The following is a 20,442-nucleotide window of genomic DNA, read 5'->3' as shown; positions in this document are numbered from 1 at the left end:
CTCCAAAGCTACAGAGAAACCCTGTCTCGAAAAACCAAAAAAATACCTCAGCAGCTGACTTGGGCATAGATGCCAATTGGCCCTTCTCTTTTGGGTAGTGGGTGGTTGAGGCTATGTCTACAGATGACTTTTCTCAGGGAAGTTGGGACAAAGGAGGAACCAGATGAGCCCTTTAAAGGAAGGAGCGCCATGAACATATGTGGACAGGCTAACAGACAGGAGGGACCAGGTTCTATGATTAAATCTCCCTGATCAACACCAAGTTGTCTTTCCTTGACCTTGCCTTTCCATCTAAGTTGGGATGCAAGGAACTGCTATGGGCCTAGGTGTACAAAGTAGAGGAATTTTGGGGGAGGCTTTAATGCTCTTATCCCTTCTTATCCATAGGAATGGTAGGTGCAATTACTTCGCATGTTTCAGTTGGCCCTTAAGAGTGTCTGTCCTGATTTTCAGGCCACTTCAGAGTCCCTGTGAAGAACCAAGGCCAAGGTCAAATGCAGTGGACCTGCAGAGGAGGCTTGTAGGCACTGTGTTTGCATCTTACCTGCACTTCATCAAAGAGAGTCCTCACTTGCTGCAGCGGGACTGGGATGCTTCCAAGACCGCTCAAGGGCAGATGGGCCACTTCTACCAACCATTTGCGGAGTTTCTCTGCCATCTCCCTGTAGCGTTGCCACTGGCGAATCTGGCTGTCGATGATTCCCCGTCTCTGCTGGGCCCTGCGAATCACTCCCTGCCACTGATTACTGAGGAGTGTTAACTTCAGGCTGAACTCATCCCTGGCGAGGAAATAATTATATAGTAAAAAAACTTATTGTCTTGGATATTGTCACGGTATCAGCTAGTATATATTTTCCAAACAGTAAGTCCTGAGAAACAGTCTATGACTGGAGATTTCAAATAAGCTGTGGTCTGTTCTTTGGGTTGCAAGTTGTCTTTAAAGCTGTGCTACCAGCCTACACATGGTCAGTGCTTGCATATCTCAGCACAGATAGGAACCAAATCTTTGGAAATTATCATACACTCCCTCCACGAGTATGTATAGCACTTGGGGGTGTCTCAAGAGCCTGTGACAGTCTCTTGAACCCCTACAATAGGAAAGCGTGTGCTTAGATCTACCCACAAACTCCCTCCCCAGGTCAAATCATAAGCCATTTTAGAAAATCAAAACCAAGCCACTTAAATTACACTATGTTAAAAGTTGTCTTTTTCTTTTTAAAATGTACTTCATATATAGTCTCAATACTACCTCACAAATGATGACTCCATCTCAAGCAAATTAGAAATTGTTCTTGCATAGGTTAGGTAAATTTCACTGTTTTTTTAGCAAAAGAAAATGCACTTATCAACCCAATATGGATGAAGATCTCTTATACACTTCGAGATAGTGCATTTCACGTGACCATTCTCATACTCAGGCTAAGAAATTGCAGATGTTTTAATGTACTCCCCCTATTTTCCATCCTAAAATGTATTGGCATTTCTTTATAAAGTTTTACTTAGTGTGCAAACTGTAGCATAGAAATGGCTTTTAATAGGATGTATCAGGCATATAATGGGATGCATCTCCTTATGCTTCTGCTATCACTGAGACTCTGATCACTGAACTATTCTAGAACTATTCTAGAACTCTACACTACTTTGAAATCCTTCTTACTGATACATCCTATTATCTGAGATGACTGTAAAGTTTGAGTTTAACACCAAATGTGCCATTACTTCTAAAAGAAATTGATTGAATGATTGAATTGGAAGAAATGGTTATTGTACATTAAAAGCCAATTAATTTATCACCATAAAACACTAAAAGTACTGGGTATGAAAGAATCAAAATAATTTCTTGCATTCATTTTAAAAAGGAGTTCCTAGGGCAACGGCAAGATTCTGATCACCACATTTGCTTGTGAGCATAAATACATGGGGCTGTATCATAGTAGACTAGTAGAACCCAGGCATGGGAGCTAGCCTCTCGACATATCTTCCGAAAACACGTCACCCCAAGACTTGGTAACTTCAGAGAGCACAAAGAAGTGCAGGCATCAGGTGACATTCAAGATCTCCAGGGAGCCGTGTCTTTAGCATGTAAACTGTCCTGATCTGGCTGCCCTAGATGAGCTACCAAAAATGACTCTTTCCAGGGCTGAGGTTCTAAGAACAAACCCCACATGCTGACTTTTATCACACAAATCCTTGTTGTCTGGATTCTTTCTGCCATCCACAGACTCTCATCCAATTTGTCTTTTGATTTTCACTAGCAACTCTCAAAATTCTTTATTTAGTTCCAACTCTCCCATTTTCTTCTCTTTTGTGTTTCCCCTCCCCAAATGTTAGCATTTAAAATTTAATAGATGTTGGCTTGAACAGGAATTTTAAATTTTATTTTACTTAATGACTTGAATGTTTGTAATAATGTTAGACACTTGGCTACAGACTGATAAAGCAAAAGATAAAAGGTAATTGCATTTGAATTTGTTTTATTTGGAAGAGTCTTAAATTCTCAGTAATGGTCACATTTAAGTTTGGCTTGCTTAGAGCGGAGTAAGTATGATGTCACACATTACTGTTCCAATCTTAACCATGCAAATCTCTTGTGAACTTCCCATGGAACCACCATTGAAGGCTGAAATTGCTTCTAAAACACTAAAGATAAAACTTCTAACAAATAGGCTTATTTTCTAATGATTTAAGAACACGTGATTAATTATAATTACAACAACTCATCCTGGGCATGAGGAACATATACATAGGTACTAAAATCAATTCCTCAAATATAAACATGGAAATTAGATGAGGGAATGCTGGTCCTAGGAAATATAGACACGCCACGCTGTCAACTCACGTGTCACAAGAGAAGCTAGAACTCCACATTTATGTTTTAAAGGAATGGTAAGAAGGATTTCACACTTAACACAGTACGGTTTAAGGTGGCAACGTGTTTCCTAACATAGAAGTATGGTCTGGGGAAGCTGGCTAGAATGAGGCCAGTCTTGGCCACCAAGCGCCCTCAACACCAAGCCTGATTTTGCCTTTAGTTATGCAACTTTGCTCAAATCGGTTCCTGCGGGCATCTGGAGTTTTTCATCTTTCAGAGTCAAGACTGGTGATACCTTGCTGCTTTTAGGAGTAACATTTTAGTAAGTGCAGGAGGATATTAGCAGCATCCGTTTACTGACCACCGATCCAATCTGTTCTGATCTATTCACTAACTCCAGTCCCTACAGATGAGTAGCGAAGGTTGGCTAGGTGATTTCCAATTATCCTACGTCCTTCATATCAAATAATAGCATTCGCTGCAGATTCAATACTCACTCATTTCAGAGACTCAGGCAAGCCTTTCCCTCAATTACCAAAGCCCTGTGATAATACAATTGCCTCAGGAAGATTGGATATATGCCCTCTAATCTCTCATTAAAAAGAAAATGACTAATTTACGGGGGAAACTTTCTTCGTAACAATTTATCAAAGATCCTACCTGTCATCAACTTGACCTTGTTCTAGAAGATGCTGCCCATCAACAATGATGGCGTGCAGGATCTGCTGGCGACTGAGCATCTCGGCTTGAAACAGCTGTAATTTGAAAGAAAGAGATATACTTTCAAATCCCTAATTTCTTCTGATAACTTACTGCAGTTTGTTTTTAGCGGGGCTACAGAAAACATATTCAGCCCCATCTGTGGTGTGGGAGTAACCTCTTTTTAAATTACTAATTAGGATAAGCTTAAAGACAAAGTTTTAGTTTGGGGTTTTAATTAGATGACTAAATATAGCCTTATCTCACTCCCTTTTATGTTTTTTAAAAGTTAACCTAATCAGGAGAGCTGATGAATTTATACTCTGTGGTCTTTTATCTTTTTTAAAGCTCACTGTTTTTCAGGGTAGTTAAGCTAGTAAAATCATCCCATTATATGTACGCAAACAATGACAAAACCTTGCAGGGATTCAGGTGTGGCCCAGTGGTAAAACCTGAGGCCCTAGGCCCAATTCTCACAGCTTAAAAACAACGAAAGCTAAAATAATAATAAAACGTCCCATGTTTCTCATTATTTTCTCTGGCTGTTAGTACTGTTTACTTGGAGATGGGTTTTCACCAAGTGCCCCAGTCACATACACACCACCATTCTCAGGTTCTATTGCTTTTTTTTTTTCCTTAAAAAAAAAACAAAAAAAACCCCAGCATTTTTGGGGATATAATTCCCATAGCATGCAATTAATACATTTACAGTATCCACTTAATAATTTTTATTATGTTTCCGATACAAATTTCAAGCATTTGATTTTAAAATATTTTCAGCATCATCCAACAAAATGCTGTATACAATAATAGTGGCTCTTCCTTTCCTCCCAGAATCCAGGTACCCAAGCCCAAGCCACTCCTTGGCTGCTTCATGCCTTTATGGAAATGGCCTACTACGTACATTTCACGTGAACTGATCATGTTCTCTTGTGACTGGCTTCTTTCACGTGGCACAGCATTTGCAAGCTCCATCCATGCAGTCTTAAGAACCTACTCTTTATTGTGAATTGTATTGTACGAGTACAGCACACTCCATCCGCCCAGCTGTGGATGCACAGCTGGGTCCTTCCCACTGTGTGCCCGCTATGACCAAAGCTGCTATGAACAATATGCACGCATGTTTGTGTGGACACGTTTGTCTGAGGAGCAAGCACCTGGGAGTGAAGGCCTGAGCTGTGTGCTAACCCTGTTTAATATGTTGAAGACTATCAAATTCTTTCTCAGAGCTGCTTCTTACCACTGACTTAAACATCCCTTCAGCTTTTCCCTACTCTTCTTCCCCAGGCAAGCTTTAACTACAATAATCCTCCCCTTTCCTCCTAATTCTCTTATTCCTCCTCCACTTTCTCCTCCTGCTTCTACTGCTGCTTTGCCTCTTTATAATCTCCTGCCTCCCCTCTTCCTCCTCCTTCACCCCCCATCTCTTCCTGAGACTGTGTCTTGGTGTACAACTAGGACCGGCCTTAATCTTGCTCTGAGCCCAGGCTGTACCTGAGACTCACAATCCTCCCCTCTGAACCTCAAGCGCTGTGTTGACACACGTGTGTGTTACCATGTTTATCTTTTTTTTTTTTCTGAGACAGCATCTTGCTATGCATCCTGGTTGGTCTGGAACTCACTATGTAGACCAGGCTCTTCTTGAACTCCCAGAGATCCATTCTCCAGCCTCTGCGTCCAAGTGCCACTGAGCCCAGTCACGCCTGCCTCTCTAACTCTAATTCAGACACTCTCTATACTTCAGTATAAGATCATGACAATGAATGAACACAAGCCTGAAAACCAGGGCAAGAGAGCCAAGTCACATGCCTTAACTTAAAATATTAAAATTGCCAGACAAAAGAAGAAAGGAAAATTGACACATATTTGAGCCTAGCAAAATCCACTACCCACATCCTTCAAAGATCAGGCTGGCCTTGAACTTGCCTCAGTCCTCCTGCCTTTGCTTCCTGAGTGCTAGGATTAGCATGACTGATGCCTGGATATGGGATAATTTTTAAAAAAATAAACCTTTAAAATTTTTATTAACTTTTATTTATTTTTTATGTGCATGCACGTGTGTGTGGTACATGCTTGCTGAGGCACACAAGTGGAGGTCAGAGGTCAATTTGAAGGAATAAGTTCTCTCCTTCCAACATGTGGGATCTGGGGAGCAGACACAGGCTACCAGGCTTGGCAGCAGGCACCATTACCCACTGAGCCTACTCCTTGACCATGAAAACTTTCGGTCAACTCCGAACTTCTTGAACCACTTACCTCATGTGCCCTCTGCTGCTCCAAGAGATGCTGATAATTGCCGGAAATCTCCACTGCTAACTTTTGCTCTGTCTGAACCAGGAATTCCATCCACGTCTCACATTTTTCCAAGAAAGTCTGGTGTTGAAGCAAGAATGACTGCAGCTTGCTGACGGTGGCGGACAAGGAAGAACAGTTAAGGGGTCACCTTTGTGTCTTCCGCATATAAAAGAGATGACATACCCCCCACACCTCAGTGTCCATCAGACCACTACAAAGATTTCACATTAGGCGGTAAAGTTTTAAAATCCCAAGTCATCAACATTAAAATATTAATTTTCTGAGTGCTTAAAACTATACTTATCCTTTGAATAGGATCTCATTCAAAACAATGTTTATGATTAAAACACAGCTTAGATTTATAGACATGGGAAATTACAATTTGAGTTTTTGTTATTGCTGGAAAATTCTATACTTTGCATATGTGTATGTATACATAAAAATATAATGAATTCATAATCTCCTGATGTTATTGGTTATGTAGTCTGAATGTATCGGCATTGAAATTCCTGTGTTCAAATTGAAGGTCAATGTGACAATATTCCAAAGGTAGGAGTTTCAAAGGCTCATTTGGCCCTGAGGCCCTCCCCCATGTGAGGCCATCCCTCCCCCATCTGAGGCCCTCCCCGCTGTGCTTGGGCTTTCCTCCACTTGAACAGGTGGTCCCCTCCCGCCTCTGGAGGCCTTGAGGAACAGCAAGAGAGCAGCTCTCACTAGAGACTCAAACCTCTTGGCACCTTAGCATTGGTATTCCCAGACCCATGGCTGTAAGACAATATACCCTTGTTTGATTGAGACACACACACAATATACATAAATCTTTATCTATTTATCATAGCAGCATGAAACACACAGAAACTACTGAAGTGATTCAGACGTCGCCTCACCTGAATCTTTCTGTGGTCTGAGAAGACATCAGAGACCACTGGCGGTTCAGGGTCTGCATCCTCTTGATCTCCTTGTCATTCAAGGGTAACCGGTACCCCAACTCATTGAGACGGTCTAAATCTGGAGCCATGCTGCTAAACCTTAGCATCTGTCCCTGTTGGTGACATTGAAAAGCAAGTTCAGCACCTTCTCAGGAAAGGCTGGGGTTATCTTTATTGTGAACCATGCAGGTCTGACATCAGGAAGGCTCTTGCTCTTGGTCTGCAGAGTTCCTAAGGGCCAGGCACAGTCTCTGGAGAGACACCTGCCAGATCTCCTCAGCCTGCCCTGCCGAGGCTGCTGTAGTACTGCTGCTCATTATCCTTTGATGGACAGTGGAAGCTCAGAGGTACTTTCTTATTTACAGGATGGTTTCCTCTCCACAGAACAGGAGAGGATAGATCATTCTGGTGACTGAAAAGTTCATTGCATACTCATTAAACTTAATTGATTTATGGTAATACACCCTTTTTATTCGATAACAATTGCAATATAGCTGCTGGGTGAATAAGTACTGTTATAGGGTTACAAGGATTCACTCGTTTTATTCTTAAAAGAAATCTCATGAGGTAAGGACCACTATAGTTCCTTTTCTAATGATGAAGAGAGGGAGGGACAAGAAGCAAGCCAGTGGCTCAAAGTGGTAGACCCAGGTACAGAGAAGTTGCCCAGCCCTTGCTAGAAGGAACATGGCTTCACCCAGATTTTGAAAAGATCAGCCACTGGCCAAGAGCATCAGTTCGTATCCTTGAGTTGGGAAGCCCCAGGCAAACAACAATCACGACTCCAAACAAAGTAAATGTCTATTTCCCATATGGATTCTTGTTCCCATCTAGACAACCAGCTACAGAAAGCAGAACTTGTCAGTCCCCTGGGACAGAGTGTGTGTGTGTGTGTCTTCACTGCATGCTCTTTGAAAGGCTCATGATCCATAAAGAAGCATATCATCCTGATTATTGAAACCAACGATCTAAGCACTTGATGGTGGAATTTCCACGGGTAAACATCCACGTAACTAATGTAACCTGGTCCTTCTTCTTATGCTCTGACAGGGAGAAAGTTACTGCTCCAACAAAAGAAAGCACAAAAGAAACCATCCACTCCCACCAACCTAAGTCATGATAAACCATTGCTTAGAATTGTGTCACTCAAAAAAAGTGTGTCCTGGAAAGCCTGACCCTCCAGACAGAGGGCAGATTTCCTTGAGAGAGTCTCACTGGCCAAAACTGTCATAAGTCCACTAGGTTTGTAGGAGACAGAGTCATTGAAGATGAAAATCTGGAAAGTAGAAATCTCAAGCACACAGACACTGAAGTGACAAGGCTTCAGTGGTCAGAGAAGTCGATGAATAGTGACACAAGAAGGGGATCTTGGGAAAGATGGAGGCCAAGTGATGCCAGCCTTGGTCTATAATGATGGCCTTTGTCTTAGAGGCACTAGAAACTCACTGAAGGATTGTTTGCATGCATCTATGTGGTTCGCCACATGTGTGCAGGTGCACACACATGTATGTGCATATAGAGACCAGAAACCAGGCAATACCTAGAGTTAATTTTTTTCAATTGCTCTCTACCTTATTTTTTGAGACAAGGCCTCTCACTGAACCCGGTGCACACCAAGTTAACCGGATGAGATAACCAGCAAGCCCTAGAACCCCTTCTGTCTTTGCTTCCTGGGTGCCAGAAGGCACATGATGGAATGGCCAGTTTTTTACATGCGTACTACACATCTGAACTCAGGTCCTCAAGATTATGTGACCAGCACTTTACCCATCTCCCTGGGCCCCACAGGGAGGACTTTAGGCAAAAGGATACATGGCACAATTTGCAAGTCTACTACATTTTAAATTTTTAGCTATGCAAAATTCAAAATTATTGGTAATCCAATAAAATCTTTTTCCTTTTAAAACTTGTATTAATATTATTAATTGACAAATCATACCGTAACAGTTATGGGATCAATGTGATGCTTCCATATGGAAACGATATAGGCTGATTGAGTCTACATAATTCAGCAGAATTTTAAAGATAAAGGGCTCTCAGTAGCTGAGAGAAAGGGGGTGGGACGGCGTAGACGCAAGGTCTACTGTACGCGTCACAGCCTGAGACAGGGCAGGCTGGCCTGGGAGGGGATCAGGTTAGAAACATGGTGAGGGATGCATGGGAACTTCGAGGCTATGAAAGGCGTGGTGGGACTGGGGGAGAAAAAGAGGGCTGAGGTGAGGCCAAGGGCTGATTCTGGCAGGGCAACTCATCACAGCACACAGTTCTTTCCTCTCGGAAGGACAGGGAAGAAGAGCTGGGCGAATGTCGATGGGGGTCTCAGAAGGAAGTGGTTGGCAGGGAGTTGACCTCGAGATTCTGAGGATTCTGAGGGTGAGATCTGGAAGGAAGCTTGCGCACACTCACCTTCAGTTCTTCCATTCTGTCCTGGATGGTAGAGAGGTCGGAAGAGTGAGTGGGATCCTGCGCCTGGAGGATGTCCTCGGCTTCCACGATCCAGACCTCCAGGGCCTCTAAGCTCTGGGCAAATGTCTCATAGTCAACGACTCCAGCCTATGTTGTCAAGAAGAGACTGGCATTGTAGTGAAACAGATGGGCATTTATGAAAGCGAGCGAGAGGGCAAGAGACAACTGTGATGCTCCTCCATGAGACGCTATTCCTAAATCGGTTAGGCAAGAGGGGTTTTTTCTTCCTCATTTATGTAGGTTTTCTTGTTTGTTTCTGTGTAGTATTTCCTAATAGCCAATTAAAGCTATTAAATACAAATAAAGCATTTTTGAAGTATTTCGGTTCTTGCTCAAGGCTATTAAACCCATATAAAATTATCATTGAAGCTACTTAGCGTTGGTTCTTTGGGTATACTCTGAGAGTGGGTATGATTTAGGGGTTGACCTGCTAAACTAAACCAATTTTAAAAGCAAGTTGTAGGGAACAGTGAAAAACAGACACCTTTCCTTGACTCCACCAGGACTTCTAAATTTGATTTTTTTTTTTTTTAATGTTCTGGTGTCACCGCAGCACTGAAGAATCTGCCTCCTGTGTTTTTCCTGCCAGACACAGAAACACCCAGTCCAGAATGCACTCACCAGGGGCTCCCTACCTGTAACACTCCTTGCTGCCTACAAAGCGCCTGCTCCAGAGCGCTCAGGCGCTGGCTGAAGCAGAGCTGCTCACACTGAATGGCTGCGGCTGCTGAAGCATCAACCTGTTGTCCCAGCTGTTCCCCTAGCTCACGGAGGACGAAAAGCGAGTCCTTGACTGCTCCCAGTCCCTTGAGAAGGTCCTAAAGGAGAAGAGAGGCACACATTGTGAAGCCTGTGTCGTGTCCTCCTCGGCATCATCAGCTTTGGTAGAGGGTCACACATGTAGGTAGGAAAGATCCTGTGTGTTCATTACATTAAATGCCTTCACCTTAGAAAAGTAGTCAGGGTTTGGTTATAATTCTTAAAAAGTATGAATTATGTGTACTAACAGTTTACATATGTAACACACACACACCACTCTTCTGATTAGGTTGGGGATATAATTTAGTGGTTGTGAACTTGCCTAGTACACAAACACCTATCTCCAGATCCAGAAAAAAAGCAGAGTGCTTATAGTACAAGCTACCTAAGCTCATTATAGGACTTCAGAGAAATGCAAATATTATACATAAATAAGGAAAAGAAAGAAAGAACCAAACCAAGGAAGAAAAGAAAGGGGAAGTGAAGAAGAGAAGAAGAAGAAAGGGGAGAGAAAAGAAGAAAGGATGGAGAAGGAAGAAGAGAGGGAAGGAAGGAGGAAGGGGTGGAGGGAGAGTGACAGAGAAGGATATATATGGAGAGAGAAACAGAAAAGAGAGAGCGAGAGAACAGAAACCACGGTACACTAGGTAAGGCAGTAACTAGAAACCTTAGATTATATTTTCCTTACTTTATACATGTAAATGCATATGTAAATGCATGTGTAAATATATATGTGAATGTATATGTAAATGTATATGTTAATGTAATTGCTTCAAACTGGAAAACTGTTGCATTTTGCCTTTCCTGTTTGTTTTCACAAAAGCCGTGGGCATTGTCTAGCTACAATCACCTCACCGCAGCTACAACAGGACTAGCGTGCCCGTGAGGTGTAGCGGGCAGAGAAGGTTCAGAGGGACAGGTGAAGGACCTTGTCCACCTTTACTTCCAAGGCACCTCCAGCTGTGTTTTATGAAATCCAACTGTATGTTCATAACCGTGAGTCAATGGGGAGTCCCTGTGTCTGGGCCCTACGGTGTAGTACCAGATCCCGGTGAACTGCCATTCCTGCTGACTGCTGGGGTCTCACTTGGACCAGGAGGGAGAGTGCAGATTCTGCCCTGCCTGGACAGTGCTTCCTGGGAGAGAAGGGCAAAGGGCACCTTTAACCTTGACACTCATAGAAAAAAAAAAGTGTGCCTCTGTATGGGAACACCAAAAATGACAGCTCTTGAAAGATGACCTATGTCAGCAGAAACAAAGATTATCTTCACTGTAAATAATAACCTGCCACTTTAAATCCTTGTTTAAACAGATGGAGCAAGCTTGTGTTTGGGTAGTTTTTATAACTCGACTACTTTAATAAGCCTACTTGGGAAAGCTCTTAAGATCTTTGCAACAAAGATCATTAAAATAAAGACAAATAAGGGCAAATAATAAGAGCCAAGTAATGGATGGAAGAAGAGAAGGCCTTTCTTGAAAGCCCTAAGTAGGTTACTGGCAGCTCCGGTGGAAAAGGGAATCATTTGAAAGCTATTAAAAAGTGTAGCTGAGACAGACTTCTCTGCACTGTTAAATTCCTGAACGGAGCTGTTGTCTAGGTGTGCCGCAACAGACCACAAATCTAAGTGAATGATACCTTTAACAGTGGATTATTTAAAGGCGTGATTTCCCCATATGGTTACATCTTACGGTGACTGTTTCAGTACAGACAGATAACCTACATTTTCTCCATGGATATACTCCATTAGGGGAAAAACTACCTATTTTTAAAAATGAAATCATGGGAAGCAACTCACGAGCGTTAAATACATATGGAAGGCTCTGTAAGAGTAGCGAGCCCTTTAGTAAACAGGGTGGTAACTTTGGAATAAACTGTCTCACAAATTCAGACGGCCTCTAAGCTCACACGGAGCTACACCAGCCCGTTAAGCCGCTGACACTGAAGGACATCGGGTTGTGCAAGTCCCAAACAAGTTCCTGGACATACATTGCAATCCTGAATCCACTTGGTGACTTCGTCATCGGCGATGTCCTTGTTAGTGACTGCCTTCAACAGTGCACTGGTTTCATCCTCTTGCTGCTGGACTGCAGAGGCGCACTGCTTCGTGTAGTCCTTGTATCTCTGCCAGAGCAGAAGGAGCGCCTTGCTGGCGTGGAGCTGTTCGGCAATCTCTTCCAGTAAGTTATTCCATCTACGAGCAGCAGTGAGCAGTTAGGGCAGGTTACCATCTCTCACCAAACACTGTCACTTGCTATTTTATTTCTCTCGACTCTGGCACATGAGAATATGGACACCACAATGCAATGACTCATGTTTATTGAACACAATGAGGATTAGTAGGTCACACTCGTATTTCAAGGGGATAAAAATTATCTTTGTTGGGTGGAGAGCATTCCTCATCCTTCCTAAGTGTCTTCTTCTTGGCTATTTTTCACTGAATTCATTTTGTGAAAAACCAAAACATTGGTACAATGGACTCTAGAGATAGACAACTGAAAATGTCAAGAGGTTTTAACTGTATCGTATTTACAATAAGAACAAAATTAGCCTGCTCCATACCTCATATTGACTTCCTGCAGGGTAGTGGAGAGTGTCTCTGTCACGGGTGGGTGACACTCCTTCAACAGCTGGTTGGTAATGGAGCTGAATTTCTGCAAGTCCTCTTCCTGCTTTTCCAGGCTGTCGTGAAGATTCTGCCCAAAGAAAGAGTGCCACAATGACAAACAGGAACTAAATTCTATAAGCAAGTTTGGAAGAGTTTAGTGTCATGGGCATGCACGTGTTGGTTCACTGCTTTTAACAAGATGGCCGTCCCTATCTTATAATCATGTTCTGCAAGAAGAGCCACAGGAATTGAGTTCTCTTATGCTAATACGTGAATTCTTCCTCAAAAATTCACAGAGGATGTCCTCCTTGTCTAGGGAGGAAGCTGGAGCAGTGGTCCGGGTGCTGCCTCCCACACGGTGACTCCTTTTGATGTTCAATGCCCAGGCCTCTGTGTCATTAAACATCTAGAGTGACTGATGAGTATGACATCAAATCACAGCTTTTCCGTAGATCACCTCTAAATTCTATCTCATGCAAAGACTTTCCTATGTTTTTATGTTTAACTGGCAGAAAATAAGTGTACAAACCCACAGGACAATCATTTTGGATAACTGGTTAAACATATTCATACCTGTTTATATTGTTGGATAATTAAATAACCTAATTAACACATCATTGATGTGGGATTACCTTCTGTATGCTGTGAATACCATTGGTTAATAAAGAAACTGCCTTGGCCTGATAGGGTAGAACTTAGGTAGGTGGGGAAAGGTAAACTGAATGCTGGGAGAAAGGAGGCAGAGTAAGAGAGAAACCATGTAGCCCCACTAGAGACAGACACTGGAACTTTACCGGGTAAGCCACAGCTATGTGGCAATACACAGATTAATAGAAATAGGTTAAATTAATATGTAAGAGTTAGCCAATAAGAAGCTAGAGCTAATGGGCCAAGCAGTGATTGAATTAATATGGTTTCTGTGTGATTATTTCAGGGGTCTAGGCAGCCGGGAAATGAACAAGAGCCCAAGGGGCCTCCTTCAACACATCATCACCTCACATACTTAATTACTTTAGTTCAGAGCAGTGGATCTCAACCTTCCTGATACTACAACCCTTTAATACAGTTCCTCATGTTATGGTGCTCCCCAGCCATAAAATTATTTTCATTGCTACTTCGTAACTGTAATATTTCTACTGTTAGGAATCATAATGTAAATATCTGATATATAGATAGTTTCATTCAACCTCTATAAAAGGGTCATTCAACCCCCAAGGGTATGATGACTCACAGATGGAGAGCCATTGTTCTAGAACTATCAAACTTGCAGAAACAGAGTAGAATGATGATTACAAGAGGTATGAGAGAGAGCTGATAAGGAAAGGAGAGATGTTCCACAGAGAATACTTTCATGTAAGCAAGAGAATTCGCCCTCACAATCTTCATGCACTGAACAGTAGCTGTGGTTAATAATACTGCATCTTATACTTTTGATGTCACTTAAAGCAATGAGGATGTATTAGATAAGCTTGGTGATATCTTCTCCCGAGCACCAAGGGGGGAAGTAGAAGAAAGTGTTTCTCTGGACTAGGCACAACATCACATACCCATAATCCCAGCACTGGAGGAGCTGAGGCAGGGGAATCATGAGTTCCATGTTACTCTGAGCTACATGATGAGACCCAGCCTAATGCCTCTGGGCTATGTTTTCCTGGAAATGTTGTTTAAATGATAGCCTCAATTCTAGTGGAAGAGAAGTAGGCTATAAAATATAGTACTGTTTACCAATTTTTATTTGCTTGCAATATTCAATATTGCAATATTCAAGGAAAAGTCTGTTAAATCGTCCCTATCTTGAGACAAATTTCAGGTATTAAATGTAGAATATAGTAATTTTTAAAGTTCTCTAATTTTTTTTAAAAAATGTGGTTTTAAATTTACTATGCCTAACATGAGTTTTAATGGTTGCGTTCTTAGAAACTGTAACAAGTCTTAAAAAATTTACACATTTCAGTCTTTCTCTTTCCCAAATCCACCCTCAAAAGTCATTCCGTCATTCCCTTATGAAAGTCTACTTAGGAGCTTGGCCATATATTTATGGAGATGTTGAGCCAGGGATATAGACTAAATCCCTAGCCCATGCTGCGAACCCCATCCCTTGGGGGTCCACTCTCAGTCCATGGCCTGTATATTTTAGCCAGGAAGAATGAACAGTTACGGGTCAGTAGGGCATAGTGCCCAGGTAAGCAAAGAGGTGAAGACGGTGAAGACACAGGTCATGGACCTGAGAGCATTGACCCCAGATGTGCCCTGGAGCTGGATTTAAGACAGACAGCATCAAGTGTATTCTGGGAGACTATAGTGTGGACAGAGACATGGGAAAGCAAACAAGTGAGTTCTGGAAAGAGGACGGTGCTGTCAAGGCCTCAGCTGATGGGATTCTACCAATGTCTGAAAACTAGCGTTGAAATGTTTACACCTTGTCTATTTCCTTTTCTGTTGTCTAGTTTCTTAGAAGATATCAGGAGAGGCAGACTACGGAAAGAAAGGGACGACATAAATGGTGATGGCAGTGGGTCAAGGAAATAGGTTTGGGTAGCCGATTATTGCAGAAAACATACATGTAATTTACTTAACAGGATGTTCAAATCCATTTCTAGATCAGCTAATCCCATATTTGCTACCCACAAGCATGCTTGATTAAGTTAAAATAGAGCAAGAAAATTAATATTTTAAATCATTAAACGCAAAGAATATAAGATGATATTTTAGAATGATATTTCTGCTTGCTAATTTCTTGTTTTTTTTTTTAATGAAAAACAACGTTAAGATACAGTAAACCTTTTATTACCTGAAGATTGTCGACCTGAACTTGAACAGCTTCAGAGGAACCAGTCAGCAGCCGGAATCGGGACAGAGAGTATCTGGCCTCCATGATATGACTGTTGATCTCATCAAAAGCTGCTTTGTGGTAGCCCCACTGGGCAAGCACTGATGTCAGCTGCATCTTTAACTCTCCAACCTTTAGGAAAGAACAACGCTTGTCATAACTACATATGATGCAGTATGATGGATGGGAGAAACATCCTGAAGTACTGCACTGGGGCTTTAGGCACTAAGAGCAGATGAGAACTAAACAACGGGGGTTATAGGCTGTTGTGAGTTGTCGAATGTGGGTCTTGGCTGCTGACCCTGAGTCCTCTGAGAAATAGGCAAGTTCTCTTAACTGCTGAGCCACCCCTCTAGCCCCAAAGGACTAACTTTACGTTTTTGAAATAGTGTATATTTCTTATATCAAACAATGGATGGGTTTTATGGTGATCTCTGTGTTAATGTTCGTATGTACCTTGACCATCCTGACGCCCTACCACCCTCCCCTGTACATGCCTTCCTCTTGTCCCCTTCCCCTCCCCAACAGTCCCCTTCTAAATACATGTTATATATGCATGAGTATAAAATGTAGGTTTCGTATACAAAAACAAACAACAGAAAGCGTGATCTCTGTCTGAATCTGGGTTATTTTTCTTAATATGATTATGTCCAGCTTCATCCATTTTCCTACAAATGATACAACTTCATTCATCTTTAGGAATCAACAAAACTCTGTATACACATGCTAGCTTTTTCATCCATTCATCTGTTGACCAACACACGGGCTGGATCTATAACTTAGCTACTGGGAACGTGCAACAATGAACATGGGCGTGCAAGTATCTCTGCAGCATGCTGGCTGTGGCTACAGAGACGACACTCCTGCACACATTCCTCCTCTGGATTTACTGGCACCAGAGAGCATTTGATTTTGGTCTCCAACACTTTATCAGCTTTGGACTTCTGCAGGTCATTACTAAACTAAACATGGTCCTTTGGCTATGGAGTAAGTGCAGAGATGAGTGATTAAAGGAAGAGACCAAACGCGTCAATCTGCATTTGCTTTCTCTGCTTTTTTTCTCAACATAAAGGGAAAACGTTGAAACCTATTGGGATGCTATCTGATGGGCCACAGGACAAAGAAAGTCCTGCCTCAGATGTAAGGTCCAGGCCACAGGTGCAGGCTGGGGCGGGGCTGCCCTCAAGAGTCATAAAATAGCCTTGCAGCAAGGGAAGGTGATCAGTGGACGTTCCGCATAGCCTGCTTCTTCTCTGCGTCCCCGTTTGGTTTTCATGAGGCCGTATTCCGATGGGAGAAATGCGTACTTGATGACAATACGGCAAGTCGGTCCCAAGCCTTTGCGGTGATTTATAGAAATGCATAAAATAGAATAGATTTAAAGCTATGCCAAAGATAATCTATGGCTAAAGTGGAAGGCTGGTCTGGAGTAGAGCCCGTGGATGGTAGTTGTTGGACGTTTCTGTTCAAGCACATGCCTGTACCTCGACGACATTCACTCCCCACGTCTCTTCCTCATCTCTCCAGCCCAGGCAGCTCTCCTTTTCTAAGGCAGCCCTCTTTCTGTTTACATGTGTGTGAGGATGTGTGTGCATGTGTGGAGTGTAGATGTGCACGTGTGTGTGCATGCATGTGTGGATGCAGGTCTATGTATTGCATGTGTGCATGTATGGATGCATATGTGTGTAAATGTGTGCATACTTGTGTTGTACATGCATGAAAATGTGTGTATGCATGCAAGTATGCATGCATGTGTGTGTAGGTGCATGCATATGTGTGTGCGCATGTGCCCTCAGCTGTTTGCCCTTCGCTCCAGTTTGTAAGATGTGGATAACTAAGCACTCAGACTCTGATGGACTGGGGATCACTGTAACCTTACATAGTGAGGCATGATACTCATTGTCATACTTTTTTTTAAATTTATTTATTATGTATACAACACTCTTTCTGTGTGTATGCCTGCTGCCAGAAGAGGGCACCAGACCTCATTACAGATGGTTGTGAGCCACCATGTGGTTGCTGGGAATTGAACTCAGGACCTTTGGAAGAGCAGGCAATGCTCTTAAACGCTGAGCCATCTCTCCAGTCCCCTGTCATACTTTTCTTATCGGAAGATTCAGCACACCACTGAGGGCATTATCAAGTCTCTTTGCAGAGATTATATTTTACTGACAGAGACTGAAACACACAAGGGAATGATATAGTATGTGAGCAGAAAGGAGCAGGGAAGCCAAAGTCTCTGAGCACAGGGAGTGCCAATTGGGCCCAAGAAGAGAGTGAGACCAATGTGTCTAAAGCAAAATGACCTTGCAGGGTCAGAGAGACAATGGGAAACTGGGTCAACACCCAGCTATGGTTTCAATCCTTGTGAGACCAGAAGCTATTGCAGGATTTTCAGCATGGGGAGGTCTTGATGTGACTTCATTCAAACAGGCTCTGCTGAGATACTGATTGCCTAAGAGACCATGGAAATAATCCAAGCAAGAGATGGCAGGAACATAAATCAGGGTGCTACTTACACAGATGGGTTGGATTCTAATCTATTCTGGGAGTGTACCTGCCAATATTTTTTGATGAACTAGGTATGGGTGTGAGAGAAAGAAAGCAGTGCAGGGTGGCTGCAAAAGATTTCTGCCCAAGCAACTGGTGTGGCAGAGTTGCTAGCAACTGAGAAGGTAGCAAGAGTAGGTTTGGGGGGGAAGCTATGACTTACTTTAGGCATAGGAGTTTGAAATGCCTGCTGGTCACAGGTTTTTCTTCCTGTCTCTATTTAGAAGTCTAGAAGAAACTAAAGATGTGGCCAGTCTCCCTGGAGAACTATCTGTCCCTAGGTGGTATCTATGACTATGAGGATGGGTACAATTAAGAGAGGGGTATTTATAATAATGTGTATTACAGGAAACACCAAAAATTCAAGGACACTGATGAAGCAGACTCAACGATACCCAGGGGTGATGGAGAGATCTGATAATTATTTACTCGGTTGCTTTCAGCAAATGTCAGCCCTGAGTTTAGCAGGAGCTGGGTCTCGGGAGCAGGCTTACCGAGTGGTCTAAACCGGCCCAGGTCTGGCTGAGTTCCTGCAGGGTGCTCATAACACTGCCAGAGACCTCCTCCTTCTTGTTCTGAATCAATGCAAGTCCACTCTGCTCAATTTTCTCTACTTCCTTCTCTTTTGCTTTAATCAAATCTTCCAGTTCCTGAAAGATTAAAAAAATATATATAGTTATTTTAAATTGTTCTATTATGGAACTCCGGGGTGCAAGGAAATTGAGTCATTATAGCTTCATGTGCTAAAACCCTGCCACTAATCCAAAAAGATTACCATTCTCAAAAGATGGTCTGTACAGTGACACTTCCTCCTATACTTAAATGTTAAAAAAAAAGATAGTCCTTTTATCCATAGTAAATTAGCATAACCTGAAAAATATAAAATCTGATCATCCGCCAGATAAAGAAATGTCATTACATACCTTTTTCAAAAAGTTGGAAAGAAAGAAATACATCTCCAAAATTGTAATATGATTATATTCTGAAACCCAAACACGCTGATGTTTTAAAGTCACATGATCTAACGGGTGTACCTGAGATTCAGGAAAAGTTTTGTTTCCCTTTAGCTGTGTCGCTCTGTAAGTGAGGAACTTTTACTGAGTCTCAATTTCTTCAAATGGGGAAACTAAAGACTGGAGGAGAATTACTATTATCTTCTCGTTCTCCACTACTCTCATCTTATGTGATTCTGAAAGGCTACAGGCTTCTTCGTATCTTAAATTCTCATTTTCTTTGGAAGGTGCTTTTTATGGCTGTTAGACGAAAATGTTCAAAAAAGAAAAGTAAAATGAGAAAAGGCTCAGGGCTCATTCTTAAGTCATACATTATAGGAGTCTGGGGCCATGATTCTGTGGTTAAAAGCACTGACTGCTCTTCCAGAGGACCTGGGTTCGATGCTCAGCATCCCACATTGTGGCTCACACACATGCGTAACCCCGCATCCAAAGTCCTCCTCTGGCCTTCGATAATAGCACAGGTGTGCACATTGTGGACAGATATACATGCAAGCAAAACATTTAGACACATAAAATATAGTTGATTTATACAAAAGCAAAAAGTGTACATTACAATCCCACCCAACTCATATCTGAACGCCACTGGGGCACAGTGAAGCATCATGGCATTGCTTTCAACATTTTTCAATAAATGGAGAAGCGGGAAATCGGGCCATTCAACCTCTTTGGGGTTACAATGCTGTTGAGGGTTGCAGTGGAAAGTGGGGCTTTTTATTGCCCAGGGGCCTGTGGGGAGCCCTCTAAACCCAGGTCTGTGGAGGGGTGGGAATCTCATATTGGGGCAATATGATAAACTAGGTGTGAAGACATGGTCGGTAACATTCTCAGATTCAGGTACATATCCCAGATTCACATAAGAATCTGAAAACCCTTGAGGTTAGAAGGGAGAACATTTCAAAAATATTTTAAGCTCAAAGAAAATTAACTATGCAAGAAAAATACTTGTATTTCCTCTCGATTGATCCAAATTTTAGTTGTTTTGTGGGGGTATATGCATGCACATGGGTGTGTGAATACAGAAGCCAGGTCAGTTTGGGGTGTCTTCCCCAAATTTTGACACAGAGTCTCTCCCTATACCTGGAACTCACAGACTGGTTATAACTGGCTAGTCAGTGAGCCCCAAGGATCCTCCTGTCCCCATCTTTCCAGACACTATCGCACCCAGCTTTTATATGAAGGTCAGGGATCTAAACCTAGATCCTTAGTGACCATATGACAAACATTTTAACAACTCAGTGACTCATATAAGAATAAAAATATTGTGGTTGAGTAGCTGTTAGGTGTTTGTGAGACGTCTCCACTGAATTAAGTACAAACTGTGTGCTTATTTTCACGCACTTATGTAAATGCTTTTGTTGTGATTGTCATTCTCTCAGCTCCGCTTTTGTCAATATTATGACAGTGTCGATAATCGATGGCGTGGAAGCTAACGATTACTGAGGCAATACTTCCTTTACTCAGTATAGAAAATATAATTAAT

At 42.3% G+C, this 20,442-nt stretch overlaps 1 protein-coding gene across 25 annotated transcripts in view; it reads right to left on the bottom strand.

Annotated features, from left to right (window-relative positions):
• Syne1 (spectrin repeat containing nuclear envelope protein 1) overlaps positions 1-20,442 on the bottom strand; it is a 471,855-nt gene that overhangs the window by 68,438 nt on the left and 382,975 nt on the right. For all 25 annotated transcript variants that reach the window (XM_057763198.1, XM_057763205.1, XM_057763207.1 and 22 more), the window contains 10 exons: positions 18,441-18,596; positions 15,358-15,528; positions 12,521-12,654; positions 11,948-12,152; positions 9,837-10,019; positions 9,142-9,288; positions 6,694-6,848; positions 5,768-5,915; positions 3,473-3,567; positions 545-779 (listed from right to left, as the gene is read on the bottom strand). In XM_057763198.1, the coding sequence (XP_057619181.1) occupies positions 545-779; positions 3,473-3,567; positions 5,768-5,915; positions 6,694-6,848; positions 9,142-9,288; positions 9,837-10,019; positions 11,948-12,152; positions 12,521-12,654; positions 15,358-15,528; positions 18,441-18,596 (1,629 nt within the window). The remainder of the gene's footprint in view (positions 1-544; positions 780-3,472; positions 3,568-5,767; positions 5,916-6,693; positions 6,849-9,141; positions 9,289-9,836; positions 10,020-11,947; positions 12,153-12,520; positions 12,655-15,357; positions 15,529-18,440; positions 18,597-20,442) is intronic.

This window comes from Chionomys nivalis, chromosome 2, assembly GCF_950005125.1.
Source record: "Chionomys nivalis chromosome 2, mChiNiv1.1, whole genome shotgun sequence".
In the NCBI taxonomy this organism is placed as follows: Eukaryota; Metazoa; Chordata; class Mammalia; order Rodentia; family Cricetidae; genus Chionomys; species Chionomys nivalis.
The sequence above is the reverse complement of the archived record's forward strand: the minus strand, read 5'-3'. Positions and strand labels throughout refer to the sequence as shown.